The following is a 12,687-nucleotide window of genomic DNA, read 5'->3' as shown; positions in this document are numbered from 1 at the left end:
AAATGATTAAACTTAACTTGAGTAGCCATTGGATATAACTTCACTTCGCCTCATAAGGAGACCTGGATCCTTGCATAGCATGGAATTTTCTTGTTCACTTTGAAGATGAGACCAGCGAACTCTTTGGCTGCTGAATTAGCCAAAGCAGGATTGACTAGAGGAATCTGTGTTTGGAGCAATATCCTATCATGTATCTTGTTCTATACCATTGCTGTATATATTTTTCATATGTGCATACACCAAGTATGTGTCCTAAGCATTTGCTTAACATGGTACGAGTTTTTCTGGAAATCTATACATCTATTAATAAACTTCCTCAGGGTAGGTTGACTGGTTTTGGACCTTTTGGCAATTCTATCTCTACTTTTCCCTTACTTTTTTTACCCCCCTCTCTTTCCTAATTTTCTTCGTTTCCTCTTTATGAAGCTGGTGCTATAACATATATGTCAAGGGCTTTAGCACACCCTTTCCCGCAAGAATCTCTATACCGATGCAGTTTCCAGTGCCAGAAAGACTAGAAAATAAGTAGTACTCTCACTGCATGCAAGCATGAGAGCTTACAATGCATCACTGTAACGGAGGACTCTAGCTCCATGAAATCTTGCTCCATTACCCAAATTAATCATTAAAAAAAGGTCAATGGATCACTGTCAACAAAGGACAATGGATCACGGTTACAAAGGACCCCAGCTTATAAAAGCTAGAGTTTGAAAAGGTAAATCAATAAACTCCCTCAATGTTCACAAATGATGATCCAACAAACAGATGTGCATTGATAAAACTCCATGACCACCTTTTCTAAAGATTCCTGGGCCACCTACAACAAATTTAATTTAAGTCCTCAGATTTACAAGTTCTCCTTGGTATAAAAAATGAAATCGAGAGAAGTTGAAAAATAATTCTGAAAATAAGATTATCTGTAGTCACTTGCCTCAAACGAATCTCCTCCTTGGGGAACTCCTTCGCATCACCCGCAGTGGTAACCAGGAAGGGCAGCTTAGATCTGACAGAATTTAATACTTGAACATGCTCTGCAGTGACCTGAGAAGGTTGTAAATTACAGAATCAGTACCCTGTTGAAGAGGGGAAACAGAAAGAGGAAAAAGGTAAATAAATTAATTTAAAGTAAAACCTCAATTGGAGTGAAACAAATGATAGCAACCCAAACACCAATAAAAGCAGAAAGCGAAAAAGGTTCATCACCATAATCATAAATTCTACATATACTATTTTAATGAAATTTCTTATTTCCTTTTGTTCTTCTCTTCCCAAATTCTGTTGTCTTAATTTAACAAATTGTTCTTGTCACTGATAGGGGCTAGACATTCAAATCCATTAGAACTTAACTCATATGGATTAAGAATAACATGTTGTATATTTTGCAACCCAGTGCACGAGGTTCCCACTACTACAGGGTTTGAGAGGGGCAAACGTAAGCAGTCTTACCCCCTGCTTCACAGGAGAGGCTGTTTCCAAATTAAGAATAACATGTTGTAATTCATTCAAAATGGAATCTACCCATGTGGGCTAGATATCCAAATCCATTAGCAAATGGTAGCAGCCTAACTCACATGGATTAAGAATAAAATGTAATTCATTCAAAATGGAATCTATCCATGGGGAGTTCACAATGGATACGCACCTACTTGGAGAGGGACCATCCTAGAGCACATGCTGAGCACATTGAGCTTTCAAAACTACACCATACCTGAATATCTCTTCCCAGATAACTTTTACTTTTAAAATATTCTCAGCAGAAATCACTATCTAAAGTCTAAACTATAGATAACAACTGATGAGGGCATCACCCATGGTTTTAGGACATATCAAAGGAGAGACAGACGTACACAGCCACACATCACTTCATTGTGGCTAGATCATAGTTCGAAAACTCAGGTTTCAGTTTCGGTCTCGGTTCTGACCGAAATGACCAAATTTTGCCGGAAAAATACATTTTTTGCTGTGAGTTTTGGTTGGTAATTTCAGGGGCAAATGACCAAAGTTACCGAAATCTATTAACTAGTGAGGATACATATTTCTGTATACTTATGTGCAGTTTGCTTTATTTTGTTATATTTCATTTTATTTAGTGTCAAAACTGCTATGTACTAATGTTGTGATACTAAGTGGGGTAGTTATTAGGAAGCTATTGCTGAAGTAGTCATTGCAGGAAAAATAGTTGTTAGCAACTTTACATCTCTTTTTTTATTTTGGGTTTTAAAAGACTGTATTTTGGGGTGGAAGAAAACTGAAAAGATGTTAGAACTTGTGATATTTTCTCCCATTCTCAGTAGCATGAGTGATTCCCTGCAAACCTTGGAGTGAATCCAAGTTGGTGTGAAGCCAAGCTCCCTTAATCCTCCCTAGTTCTTCTCTCTTGGGCTGCCCACCCTCTCCCCTCTCCCCAATTCCTTCTCTACCAGTCCCAATTTTTCCACTTTTGGCTTAAATTATTGCCTCAAACACCATGGAGATTCATCATTAACAACAAGAAGGCACTAAAGACACATTCATTGCAGTTTGGCAGTGACTTAGCACCTGCTCACAGCACTCCAACTCGCATGACAGCAAAGGAAGGTACTGACCTATCATGTATCCTTTATTAAATTTCCACGAATCCTATAATGAATCTTCTGCACTTATATTTTGAAACTTTTCATCACATATGGCTGCTGTTAAATCTGATTTACTACATGTATGTGGTGTTAGTAGACTTTCTCAAACCCAAATTCACATAATCCTTAGACGGATTAGATTTCCCAAACTTGTCCTGCACCACCAACATAATTTATGTTTCCATACAAATGTTTCTAAACATAGTTCGAAGTCTCAGACAAAACCACCAAGAACCTTTAGTTGCGACCCAGTAAGAATTGCAAAATTTCATGCTTTCGGTCGAAATTTTGGTACCGCTTCGGTTTTGGTATCTTTTTTACCAAAATGTTTAAAAAATTTATATAAATTATGAAAGTCGATTAAAATGGGTCAGAATTGTTTCAACGGGTTCTGACCGAAAGTGGGGAAGTCTTTAGAAAACCCCAAATTTCCGGAATTTTGCCAAATCACCTCCATTTCTTGATGGAATAAGGTGCTAGGGACTACTTCAACGCATCTACAACGATGATTTTCCGGATTTAAAAACAAAATGTGCAAGATTTCCAAGTTGGAGTATACTCTTTTCCCCCAAAATGCAAAAAAAAAGGGGACTAATATCCAGTGGTCGGCATTCAAGTTTTTATATGTTAGACAACATAGGCCAATATATGACTTCCCATAATCAGATTTAATTTTTTATTTTTAAATGATTTTTTAAAATTTCTAGCTAAAATTTAATTTGTTCAGACAATTTTTTTTGAAATAAGGTTAATATGCATTGGTTAGGGCTCAATTTATATATGTTAACACTATTAGCCGATTTATAGCTTCACAGAGTCGATTTTATTGTCTAGCACACTTTGAAGCCTCAGTCTAGATGGGAGTAGTGGATGTGGTGGGCATGGACAGACAGGACAGTGGCGTGCAACCTCATTTTCTACAATGATATCCAATGTTGAGTATAGTGGGTATCTCAGGGGTATGGTCGGTAAGACTAGTATACCTCTTCTTCATTCCCCACTGTGTATGAGGGTCAGTCACAAGGTGGATCATCTTTTCTAGAGAGCATCTTTTCATAGCCACCCCCCCCCCACAATATCAGCCCAATCTGCCAAACAGCCACAGTGGGTCCATATTTGCATCATCCTCCCGGCCCGGAGATCTATATCCTAGGTTGGGTTACCAAGAGAATGTTGATGATGACACCTATTAGGCTAATGTGTTGGACTTTGAGTGTTCCTTCATGCATACCATAACATGTCTTTTGTAATAGAGTTAGAGGAATGATTTCGTCGGGTGCAACAATCTTTTAGAGAGGAACAATTTCATCAGCAGCAACAATCCTTTAGAGGTTTCAAACTCCCCGTAACTCTATAAAGCACTAACATCGAGTAGAGTAACGGTTTCATAGGGGTGTAAACGGTTGTACTTATACTGAAGTCTGACATAAGCATACGGTTAAGAATATTGAAGTCTTGACATAAGCATATGGTTAAGTGTCTATGATGACACTTTTTGACATTGTGTACTATTAAATGATTTTTCTTTCATTCCTTATGTATATTTTAGCTGTTTTAATTGAATTTCATGAGTTCTAGTACTAAACTGTATGTATAACAGGCTATATTAGAGAAAATATACGACAGAGTACATCTTACAATAGCAACCTAGGATCCAAAACCAAACTACCATTTTTTTTTAAACAATCTAAAGGTTTCAATCATAGTTGTCAAGGCATCGCCTAGGCGTTCAGGCGGTTTGCCTGGGGCCTAAGCGGCAGCCGCCTTGTTGCACTGTATGTCGCCTTGTGTTTTGGCACTTATTTATGCCAAATATCATAAGATATTATTCATAAATAAGCAAATACCCCCTATTTGAATCCAATAAAAATAGTTTAAAAATCAAATTCCTAAAGGATAAAAAGTTAACCCCCCAGTCCAAGAACAAAAACTGGATTTTTGTTATAGGGACGATTTTCAACTTTTAAATGCTAGGGTTTTTCTCAATTATGAAAATTTTATAAATTTTATCATGTTAAAACATTGCTAAAAACCAAAAGTCTGATAAAATAATATTTTGTTTTGATATTCATAAAATTATTTTCATTCAGGCGATTTTAACAGTATTCGCGCACTTAAAAATAAGTTTGACTGAAGCATAACTTTGTCATGGCAACTCAGATTTAAGTAATCTTAGACTTGTTAGAAAGTTGGTTTTATGTTATAACTAATACAAAAAGTCTCATGTAAAAATAAAATCATTTGACCAGTCAAACTTATTATAGAATAAGAGCATTTCTTTAAATGTTGATTTTTTATAACTTAATATGACTTAATGTTAATTTTTTATGATTTGATGTGGCTAAATGTTGATTTTTAATGACTTGATGTGGCTTAACCTTGATTTTTTATGATACAAGGTATATATAACTTACTAAATAATGTTAGAAAATAGGGAAAATAAAAAATAACACTTGTTCGCCTTAAGGCGGGCGCCTTTTCACCTAAGCGCTTAGACAACCCTCCACCGTCTTGGTTCGCCTTGTCACCTTGACAACTATGGTTCCAATATATATAGAGATGACTATTTGGGGTTTCCTTAAAGGTTGAAGCCAAAAATGGCCATTTGACCACTGAAATGGTCAAACAAATTCAATAGCCAAAATGCACAGGATTTTGGTCAAGTTTTGACCAAAACCCAAAATTTTGAACTATGATCTAAAATCTAACATTTTGATTGCTCATAAACTAGGTTTGAACTGCTGATGCCAATGCTCACTTTCACAAACTGAAATTCCAGTCCATCCTTAATATTTACATTTTATTCCAGCCCAATAACTCAGGCTCTTTGAATTTTGGCTGAACCAATTTGAAGATTAATTGTAAGGGAAGTTCAACCACACATTGACAAACCAAACTAAATTTGCCACATGTAACTGAAATTGCCAAAGATTCTTCTAGAGCATTAGGTGACATAGAGGATGATGTTTCCCAGAGAATTAAAGTGGGATGGATGAAGTGGAGAGGTGCATCCAAAGTGTTGTGTGACCGGTGTATTCCTTTAAAGCTTAAGGAAAAACTCTATAAGACTTGTGCGACCAGCCATGATGAATGGGGTGGAACGTTGGGCAGTAAAGAAATGTCGTATAGAGAAGCTATGTGTAGCTGAGATGAGGATGTTAAGATGGATGTGGGGCAAAACTATGAAGGATAAAGTAATGAATAAGCCTATTAGAGCTGATTTGGGAATTGTGCCAATCAACGACAAGCTTCATGGAAGTTGTTTCAAGGTGCTATGGCCATGTTCGAGGAGGCCTGTGGACACCTAAGTAAGGAGGAGTGACTTGATCCAGATTGAATGAGCTAAAAGAGTTAAGGGCAGGCCTAAAATGACCATAGGCGAAGTGGTGAGGAATGACATGCATATTCTCGGTCTTGTCACAAGTATGACATTGGATAGAGCATATAGGAAGGCTAGGATCCAAGTAGCCACCCCATTTAGCTGAGATTCTCCTGACTAGTTGAGGTTGTACCTCTTTCCTCTTACTCCCATCTTCTTTCTTATCTCTCATCTTTTCATCTCTTCTTACCCCTCCTTTTTCGTTTTGTATGGATCTATGTAGCCGACCCCATTAAGTTGGGATAAGGCTGAGTTTGTTGTTTTTTGTCTTCCACCGTATGAATGAATTCATAAGACAGGCAGGATAGAGGAAATAAGAAAAGTGTCCTAGACTTCCCATAGAAGCTACCCTCCAAACTGAACTGTTAAATGGGGAGGAAACAATTATCCTTTTTAAGAACATGTGCTTCTCTAGCACAATGAGCCACTTCAAGTTCATATGTCTTGGCCAAAATAAAATAATCAAGCAATGTCTATCTTTCAACCATACGCTGCTCTAAAGAAGCAATGCTAGAGCATTTTGGTCCGAGTCCGAGTGACGGCAAACAGACATGGTATTACATTTCAACCGGGTTATTTTCTTCTCTTTTTTTTATTTTTCCCCATAAATCAGGTTATTTTCTTCCACCTCTTAGAAAGAAAAGAAGTTAAATCAAAATATTAAAATTTCAAAAGGTGTTGAGTTGTAATCCCATTCCAAGAATAGTTTCGAAGAATCCAGCTATAGGAGACCCAATGAGAAAAATTGAATCACTCCTTATGGATTCATTGCGATATGATACCAATGCAGCAGTTGTCACTGATCAAAAAGGTTTTTCCGCTGTGATGCTGAAGGCCTCAAAATCTGCTTGGTAATGTCCTTCCATCCAACTTTGGTGAGACCCTGTTGATTAGCCACAAGCACAGTTTCCTTGTAAGAAACAGGCACCATGGCACACAATATACAGCAGTTTTGCACATAATGACAGCCCTTTGTCGTTTCCAGGTAAAAATCATGTAGAAGGACTGGTTTTACTAGAAGATTATATCACAATTTTATTGGGCTATATGGCTAGAGACACTCAGACAAGAGTGTCGGATGATCATGTACTTCAAATTTCAATCACTTTTTCTTCAGTCAAACCTCTTTTGAAGCCAACACATCAGCATGTCCTTCACATACCAATGTTTTTTAATAAGAGAGGTCAATGGTAGGCATGGCACCGAAGGTAGAAGAACCCTATATTGCAGCCTTGACTCATCCCAGTGCAGTATTGAAACAAAGGATTTGCAGAATACGCACCTCTATCATGCCAGTCTTCATCTTCATATTGACAGACTCACTTGGTCGAGAACGAATAATACCTTCCACAGCAATTACATACTCAAGTCTCAACTCATTCACGGTGGAATGGGCATCAGGAAACTGATTGGGAAGAGTTGTAACCTGGAAATATAAATGACAGTTATCCAGGGGAAAAAAGGTAAGAAACAACGAAATACAATAACCTCTCAATTCTGTTAACAGGAAAGAAGAAAGGCAAAATATAAATTCAAAATGATCACCAAGATCAAAGAGCAGCAAACAGATAATATCAAAATCAAAATCAAAATCTTCACCAGGACAGCGTTCCAGAGGGCTTCGTCGTTTGGTTGCAAGGGAAATGCATATTTTTTATGTATAAGTGAAATTTATTTTCCATGGGAAGTAATTTTAGGTACTTGGTTGCCAGGGGAATACATTTTATATGTTAAAAAAATCAATTCTAGGTTAACATTCCCATTTTAATTTCCCAATTAAAAAGTAAAGTAAAATCAAAACCTGTCTCTGCACTGCGTTGTCTCTAAAATAAAACCAAAACCCATCTCTACGCTGCGTTGTCTGTCTTTCTAAAGAGAAAATCAGAAACAAAACCCAACGGAGAAGACCCCCAACTGCTTCTAATCAAAAGACTACAAAACAAGATCTTGAAACCACTACGGTGAAAGAAGCGGATGGGGATCACAGCTAAAACTTCTTCGATCATGAGATATCTTGAGTTGCAAAATTGCAGCATTAGCTGTCTCAAAGAGAAATTTTACATCATCCATTCTTTTGAGAGACTGAATGATGATCAGTGAAAATATTTAACGGCAGAGCGGACTTGATTGGGGAAGGAAGACTTGTGAAATCGATTGACAAACGGAAGAGTTCTGGTGAAACAGATGGCCTTTAATGGATTTTATCGTCATCACCGTCATTTATTATTATCACTTTTGAAAGCCTAGTTATCCTCCCAGGATTTCCCTGCGCATCTCACCTTCAACGCTTTCCTGCATTGATTTTCATGTTCCCCAACACTGAAACAGATTCATTCAGAAGATACTGTGGTCTTTAAGATCCCGTAGTTCACAATTTACAGTGAGTCTCTCGACTCTACACCAGTCTTGGACCTCTTGGTACAAATCAAGTTGGGAGGACAAAAATCTGCATTTTAGATCCATTCGAGAGTTTTGTGTTCAGTGAAATTGAGATCAATGATGATGACCCTCATTTGGCCATTGACCGTTAGATCAGTAAAGAGGCCCTTTGTCACCATTTGAACAACTGCAACAGCTTATAGAGAAGATTGAAAATGAATTCCAGAATTCAACTTTCAAATTCTCAAGATCAAAGCAGCCAACAAAAAAAAAACCAGACCTGAAAGTATTCGATAATTTGTTTGTTGAATATGTAAATCTTGAACTTCTATCATTTCAGGGTACATTTTGTCTTAGAATACCCATGGAATCGCTTGAAATGTTTTGGAAGATGTCCGGAGTATTGGTTTCACCCTTCTGGCTGCAATTAATTAGAGATGGGTGCTTGAAGCTTGGTAGGTGCTCTGCTAAATTAATCGCTTCACTTCCCTTGCAACCAAATAACTCAAAAGATATTATCAAAAAAACTCAAAAGGGGTGAAAATTGTTTCTTCACAGCCGGGGAAAAAATGGAATAACGCAAACCAACTTACTAATTACCAACTAAAATTCACCAAGCGAACAGCGGGAAATCGCCCAGGAACATAACAGTTGAAAATACAGAAACCCATATAAATCAGAAAAAGGGAAGATTAAGAAATGAACCACATTAAATTCAATGCCAATGCATCCGCGAAGCACGACTTGCATACGAAGCACAACAGCTATTAGTTATAGAGAGAGAAACATGAGTATGAACGGATATGTACGTGGCAAAAAAGGGGGGGAATGGAGATGAAGAAGATAGAAAAACCTGAACGATTCCCGTATGATCTCTGAGATTTAGAAAAGTAACACCTCCGTGAATTCTATGAAGCGCGACCCAACCACATAGCCGAACGCGTTTACCGACGTCGTCGACCGATAAATCACTACAAAGCCTGGTCCTGCTAACCCATTCAAGAGTTTCCTTGACAGGGATGACAGGTTTGGGATCGGCAACTAAGGTTTCCTTCGAATGAGAAGCAGCAGAAGCGATGGAAATTCTCCTCTTGAACACCCTAAATGATTCGCATTTCTGAAATTTACGACAGAACGGAAAAGATACGGAGGCGAATGACCTAGAATGCTGTACGATAAATGGAAGAGCTCTCAGAATCGAAGACATGGCGACTTCACTAAATTTGTTGCAAGGAGGCGGGAGCTATCAGCAGCAAAGACTACACAGGGCTCACTCCCACTTGAGCTTTATCCAGACCTGAATCCGAGCCGAATCGCAAGGTCTTCTGTTGGCTGTTGTCTCGCGCGCCGGTGAAAACCATCCAACTGAAGTAGAACCCTCGTTGCACGTCAGGTGGGGCTGTGATTTGTGTATAGGTGGACCTCCACGTCCTCCGCTCACCTGTCAGGTTTCAGTACAAATGAGTTAACCAACTGGCAAAAAATATACAAGAAAGTGTTTTTTTTTTTAGGCGGGGTGGGAGAGCTGCTCCTATACCTGCAAAGGGATCAATGGGAGCGCACAATGAAGCATCAATTACAACACCATTTTGCATTTCATAGGAGGTGGGGTGATCATTTGACAATTGATATTCCCATGTGTAGAGGCACAGTAATCACATTTCCCCATAGAAAACATTTTCCCAAAAATACCTATAAAAAAATCAAAATTAATCAAGACATTACAGTTTATCATCATATATGATGACGGGCACATATATCCATTAAATCTCTAAAATTTTACATGGTGTCATTCTGCACAATTTCCTAGACATCCAATTGTCATGATTTTCATATCACAATTTTCACATGGCAAAACAACATCAAGTCAAGTGATCTAAGTTGTGTATGGCAATGTTTCTATTCCTGTTGGTACTTGATTTTAACAAATATTGCTTACAAGACAATCGGTCAATAAATTGACGTCAATTTATTGACCGATTGTGTTAAGGAGCTAACCAGTAATCAAATTGGTAAAAAAAATGACAACCTTGTATTAAGGAGTTGATCGGTCAGAATAACCATCAGGTTAATCGAGCAAACTGACTGAATATGATCAAATGACTGATTGTGGCTTTTTACGATCAGTTAACTATTACAACCTTTTTTACGGGCAATTAATCGATTGTGATTTTCTACAGTCAGCTAACCAATTATGACTTTTCGGCCTGACCGATCGTCAATCAACATAATCCGTATAAACGTGGGTTAGTTCAAAGAAAACTAAAAATACATGGCTTAAGCGGTTAAGGCAGTTACAGCCAATTAAGGGAGTGGATTTCCAATAACTACCCCACTAAGGACATGGCACATGGGTTCCTGCAATTACGAAACTGCTAAGATATTATAATCTTTGAAATAAAACTATAAAAAGGACTATGGTGGAAGAAAAAATGCATCGTCAACATATCAAATAGACTAAAATATCAAATATATTTGTCATTATGTTTTTAGCCTTCATGTTTCAGATTAGCTTTTTCTTTTGAAGTCATGTACTTCCTTCAAATCATGTACTTCAGTTCATAATGTAACGATCATGTCTCTAGTATGTTTAGCATCAACAGGAATAAATATCACGTTTTTTGTATGTTTAATATCAACGGAGACAGCATATCTTATTTATGGTGTGTTTAACATTAACAGAGAACAATAGATCGTATTTCTATATATTGAATATCAACAAATATAAATTACATTTTCCCTTTGTCTGTGAGTTACTATCATTTGTCTTCATCTTTTCAATCCTTGCATCACGTTTTTGTAAAGAACATCAGAAAGTCCTAGAGCAATCGAGGCAAGAGGAGAACCCAAGTCGCTTGATCAAAGTCAAATCTACCATTGAATCAAGTCAAGAAGGATTCTGGCACACCCGCGCACTCACCAATATGGTTAGTTGACCGTAACAGGGAAGGATTTTGTCGCCAACAATTTCAAATAAACATTGTATGAACAATTTGGAAAAAATAAATATTTATGCCACTATAAAAAAATTTAAAAAAAAATAAAAAGAATAGAAACACGTATGAATGCATATTAAGAGAAGTATATCTTTTGATGTTAGTCGTGGAGCTGATAATGGCGGCAATGGCAAAGGTATAAAAATCATAACGGAGAGGAAATAGAGACTCGGGGTTCAGTGCCATATGTTTTGCACATTGACTACTAAGAAAACATGTATTGGCTAAATGCTTATAAACTTTGATATACTCTCACTATACACGCCCAATGTGATTCTTTCTCAGATATATATCTCTTGATTTGAAATTTACTTGGGACAATTGCATTTTTTAGGTAGTAAATAATATTATCGGGAAACACAATGGAAAAGTGATTTTAGTTTATTAATATGTGGTGATTTATCACTTAGGTATAAGGTATTTAAAAATGTAAAGAAATTTCTTTATTTTGCAGACTTTTGATTTCTTATTATTTTTTGTGCTTAGTGGAGTGTTATACTTGAACCCTAAAACTTCCTATTTAATATTCAGGTGTGGCGCCGAAGGACACCAGTACTAGTGAGTACTGTGTTGCATCTATCTTTTGATGAGGAAGGAAGGGCAACCCCACTTACACCTGCTACCCATGCTTAAATAATTAGAAGGGATTCTGGACATGAAGGGGAAGGTCAGTCGAATCTCACACACACTATAAACTATGGGGAAGGCCCTACTCAAACTGAGGAGAGATCTCCATACAAAGTGACCAGTTCAGCCTTCATCGGTTGATGGTCACCAACGGATGGAGCATCCGCCTGTGAACACCATACAGTGAGTGCACAGGCTAGTTTTGGGTTAATTTTCCATGGGACCCGAGATCTCACGATCGTGCACCCCAAACCCATCCAAATTGATGGAACATTATGTTAGGGAGTTGATTAATGTGGAGAGACATCTCGAAGCGGACCCATTAGTGCCGAATAACGAAATAACCCAGTATTGGGTAAAAACCCATTAATTCCCCAAACAGTCTTTAGTGGAACTAAAGTGGCTATAAATAAGACTCTTGCCATTCATTTCTTCTCCTACCAAAGATAGAAACAAGGAGAGGGAGAAAGAAGAAGAAGAGGAAGGAGAGCAAGGGAGGAAGGGAGGAAGGAAGGAGGAAGGACTAGGGCTCCATTCTTAAGGTAAGCCCATATGCTCATCTCTCCACACACACACACACACACAATTCTCTCTCTCTCTCTCTCTCTGTCTCTCTCCCCTTCCCATTTCACTATATATTAGAAGTAATGGAGACCCAACCAAATCTCACCTACCCAACCATAAATACTAC

The 12,687-nt window shown here is 37.7% G+C and overlaps 1 protein-coding gene across 3 annotated transcripts; it reads right to left on the bottom strand.

Moving 5' to 3' along the window:
• Positions 1-590: 590 nt before the first annotated feature.
• Positions 591-9,754, bottom strand: LOC122083889 (aspartate--tRNA ligase, chloroplastic/mitochondrial-like). 3 transcript variants are annotated; one of them, XM_042651820.1, is made up of 4 exons: positions 9,227-9,751; positions 7,277-7,420; positions 932-1,041; positions 591-817 (listed from the first exon to the last, which is right to left on the bottom strand). In XM_042651820.1, the coding sequence occupies exons 1-4, from the start codon at positions 9,578-9,580 to the stop codon at positions 799-801; spliced, it is 627 nt and encodes a 208-aa protein (XP_042507754.1). In that variant the 5' UTR covers positions 9,581-9,751; the 3' UTR covers positions 591-798. The 3 variants fall into 3 exon arrangements, with proteins under 3 accessions (XP_042507754.1, XP_042507753.1, XP_042507755.1); XM_042651821.1 differs by lacking the exon at positions 591-817 and adding an exon at positions 6,777-6,877 and having other exon boundaries at positions 844-1,041; positions 9,227-9,754; XM_042651819.1 differs by lacking the exon at positions 591-817 and having other exon boundaries at positions 828-1,041; positions 9,227-9,752.
• Between the last annotated feature and the right edge of the window lie 2,933 nt (positions 9,755-12,687).

The sequence above is a fragment of the Macadamia integrifolia genome, chromosome 7 (genome assembly GCF_013358625.1).
Source record: "Macadamia integrifolia cultivar HAES 741 chromosome 7, SCU_Mint_v3, whole genome shotgun sequence".
NCBI lineage: Eukaryota > Viridiplantae > Streptophyta > Magnoliopsida > Proteales > Proteaceae > Macadamia > Macadamia integrifolia.
This window is presented reverse-complemented; position numbering and strand designations above follow the sequence as displayed.